General features: G+C 47.2%; 1 protein-coding gene across 1 annotated transcript; it reads right to left on the bottom strand.

Moving 5' to 3' along the window:
• Positions 1-1,606, bottom strand: LOC148690172 (uncharacterized). The gene has a single exon (XM_088687290.1). The coding sequence runs from the start codon at positions 1,594-1,596 to the stop codon at positions 715-717; it is 882 nt and encodes a 293-aa protein (XP_088543416.1). The 5' UTR covers positions 1,597-1,606; the 3' UTR covers positions 1-714.
• Between the last annotated feature and the right edge of the window lie 1,384 nt (positions 1,607-2,990).

Here is a 2,990-nt window from a genome sequence, read left to right as displayed (position 1 = left end):
TGCAGGGAGGAAATGCAGAGGAGCTTGGAGTAGTAGGAGGTAAGAGACGGAGAAAGTCTTTGGGTGTGAGTTGCCAAACTTTGGTTTTGTCAATCACATTCAAAGGCAGCAGCAGAGGGAAGTGCAGAAGCAGCCAGAGCTTGAAGTAGTGCAAAGCGTCGAGCTTCACGATCGGCTAGTCGTTTGACAGCGGTCACTGAAGTTCTTCGCCGATTTTGACCACGGTGGCCAGAGTGAGGAGCTTGAGGTAGTTAGTGGATGTTGTTGCTGGCATGTGCATTGAAGCCACCGAGAGCTCCAGCCATTGCAGACCCAGTAAGGTTCTTGAGCATGTTAAGTTCACAGAGGGACGCCACGTTGATTTTCAACACCTTTTGCACCAATCTAGCCTTGTCTTCCTCTGTTCGGGTAAGGCTACTTGGAATGCGATTGCCACCCAGATTTTAAGACAGAAGTTGTGTAGCCTGGCAGTTTCCCCGCTCTTCTCTTGCGCAGAATTTCCTCTCTAATGTCGACAATTTTTTTTTCTTTTTTTTTTTTTTTTTTTTGTAACCCTGTTTCAGTTCATTCCTTTTCGAGACGGCTCGATCCAGCCACTCGTTCACTCGCTTCAACTGCGAAAGAACAGCTGCAATGGAGCCACAGTCGATTGGCAGTTTACCGCCATCAGCAGCGCACTCTCCAAACACACGAAAAACGAAATCCAGCGCCTTCTCAACAAACTGCAGAAACCACATTTGCATCTCGGATTGCAGATGAGTGGCAAGCTTGACTGTGTCTTTCATTCCGTGACCCTTCGTCCACGTCCCAACGCGAGCATTGGACTGCGGTGAAGAGGAAGGGGAAATCTTGAGATGGGATTTGGCCGGTGTGTTGAGAGATTACCACTTGGGTCTCCGACGCGGGAAGGGTGCCATTTTCGGGACGGGGAACGGCGGTTCGGGTGTAAGGAGAGAGCCACTTGGCGCTCATGTACTTGGCTTTCCGCCACGGAGGGAAGTGCATGCCTTTCTTCTTCAGGCTCTGTTTGGCTGCCTCCGGTACAATGGAGACAATCTGGTCGAGACGGTCCGATTTTCCGACGAAAATGTAGGGCAGCGATTGGAGGACGGCTTTGTAGGCCCCAGTGGATTGAGCGACCTCAAATTCCGATCGGAAATCGATGTCAATCAACAACTTGTCGCCCTCTACCATCGCATCGATATACTCGTACTCACCGGCAGGGAAAGACGACGACTTCTCCCATTTCGATTTGCAGGTGGAGGAATCGTAGGCAAGGGATTGCAGTTTGTCGGCGACGTTCTTCCTCATGTCGTCTTTTTGTTTGAGATTCTTGTTTGCTTCGACGATCCTCGCCGTATCAGCCAGGAGGTTTCTCTCCGAGACGCTCACGCATGGAATCAGACTCTTTAGAATATCGGAGGCGTCGCCACCGAACGAACCGGAGGAGATTAAATCGCCGAAGCCTCCACCGAAGATATCGAGCTCGTCGTCGGAGCTGTCATTGCTATTACCATGAAAGCAATTGCAGCGGTTCCGGCCACATTTCGGCGGCGGCTGCTTCTCGTTGCTTTCTTCGATGAAATTCTGAATCATCTTCGCCAAACAAACCAAGCTCGGCCCGAACTCGGCCACAGCGGCGACGGTTGCTCCGTCCTTGCTGGTATTGTAGTTCTGCTGCTGCGACGGCGACAATGAAAGTGTTTGCTTCCGAACGCCCGCTTCAGCTGCTGAGGAGGAAGAATCGCACAACTGGCGGCTGGAAGTTTGAGCATGGTCGCCATTGTAGCGGAGGCTTCTTTGGGGGTTAGGGTTTTAGGACAGAGGACGTCGATCCAACTTGTGCGGCATAGATCAGAAACTTGAGCGGCTTCTTGGTGCTGTGGGGATTGAAGAGAGAGACTGATGCGGCTGATGATGATGTTGTGTTGGCGAGATTGATTGCGCCAACGTGGAGGGAGCTTGATGAAGACAGTGGTGAGAATAAGCTCTCTTTCTGAATTCTTGAGGCCTTGAGCTGTGGTGCACTCCATTTGATTTGGTGGATATTTTGTCACGGGCCTTAAGGTTTAGAGGGTCCAAGAGGCCTCCAAGAGGCCATTCCAGTTGTTTGGGCCGAGAATATATATATACACATACACATATATATATATATATATTTTGCATTTTTTTTTTTTTTTTTTTTTTTTTGTAATTGGGAAGAAACTATAATTTAATTTTTTTTATACAAAGAAAATTGCATTTTTTTTTTTTTTTTTTTTTTTGAATAGAGAATATATATATAGTAACATATGTATAAAATTGACTTTCTTTATTGAAACATTTATTTATTTATTTTGATGTGACTGTACTTGAAGTTTTGAAGTTTCAAGTTGCCTACGTACTCTTCCAAAGAAGAGATCAAGTCATAACGTAGTTCAAATGAGTGATGGTTTTTATGATGATTCTGCCGTACACAGTTTATGCTCTTGCGGGCCAGGAGCGTGGCGTGTTTGCTTTAGGGGTAGTAGCGCTTCAAAAATCTGCCGTTGATGGGGCCGATCTTCAACCCGTCTTCTGCCGTGATTAAGTAGGCGCCATTGGTGTAAATCTCTTGTATTACGTAGGGTCCATCCCATTTTGATGTGAACTTGCTTTTTGTCTTATGGGTTGTAATGATAGGCCTACGCAATGCTAGCACGAGATCTCCGGCTTGGAAAGACCTTGGGCGGACTTTCTTGTTGAATGCCTTGGCTAACCGTGCTTGGTAGCATTCCAAGTGTTGTTGAGCTTCGAGCCTTCTCTTATCCAGCGCTTCCAACTCCTGAAGGCGCAACTTTGCATTTTCTTCATTAGTCAAGCCTTCTTGTATAGCCATCCTTAGTGAGGGGATTTGACTTTCAAGCGGTAGAACAGCTTCTACGCCATATACGAGAGAATAAGGTGTAGCTTGGGTAGGAGTACTATGTGTAGTCCTATATGCCCAAAGTGCTTCACTTATTCTTTCATGC

The sequence above is a fragment of the Pyrus communis genome, chromosome 16 (assembly GCF_041283825.1).
Source record: "Pyrus communis isolate YQ-2024b chromosome 16, ASM4128382v1, whole genome shotgun sequence".
NCBI lineage: Eukaryota > Viridiplantae > Streptophyta > Magnoliopsida > Rosales > Rosaceae > Pyrus > Pyrus communis.
This window is presented reverse-complemented; position numbering and strand designations above follow the sequence as displayed.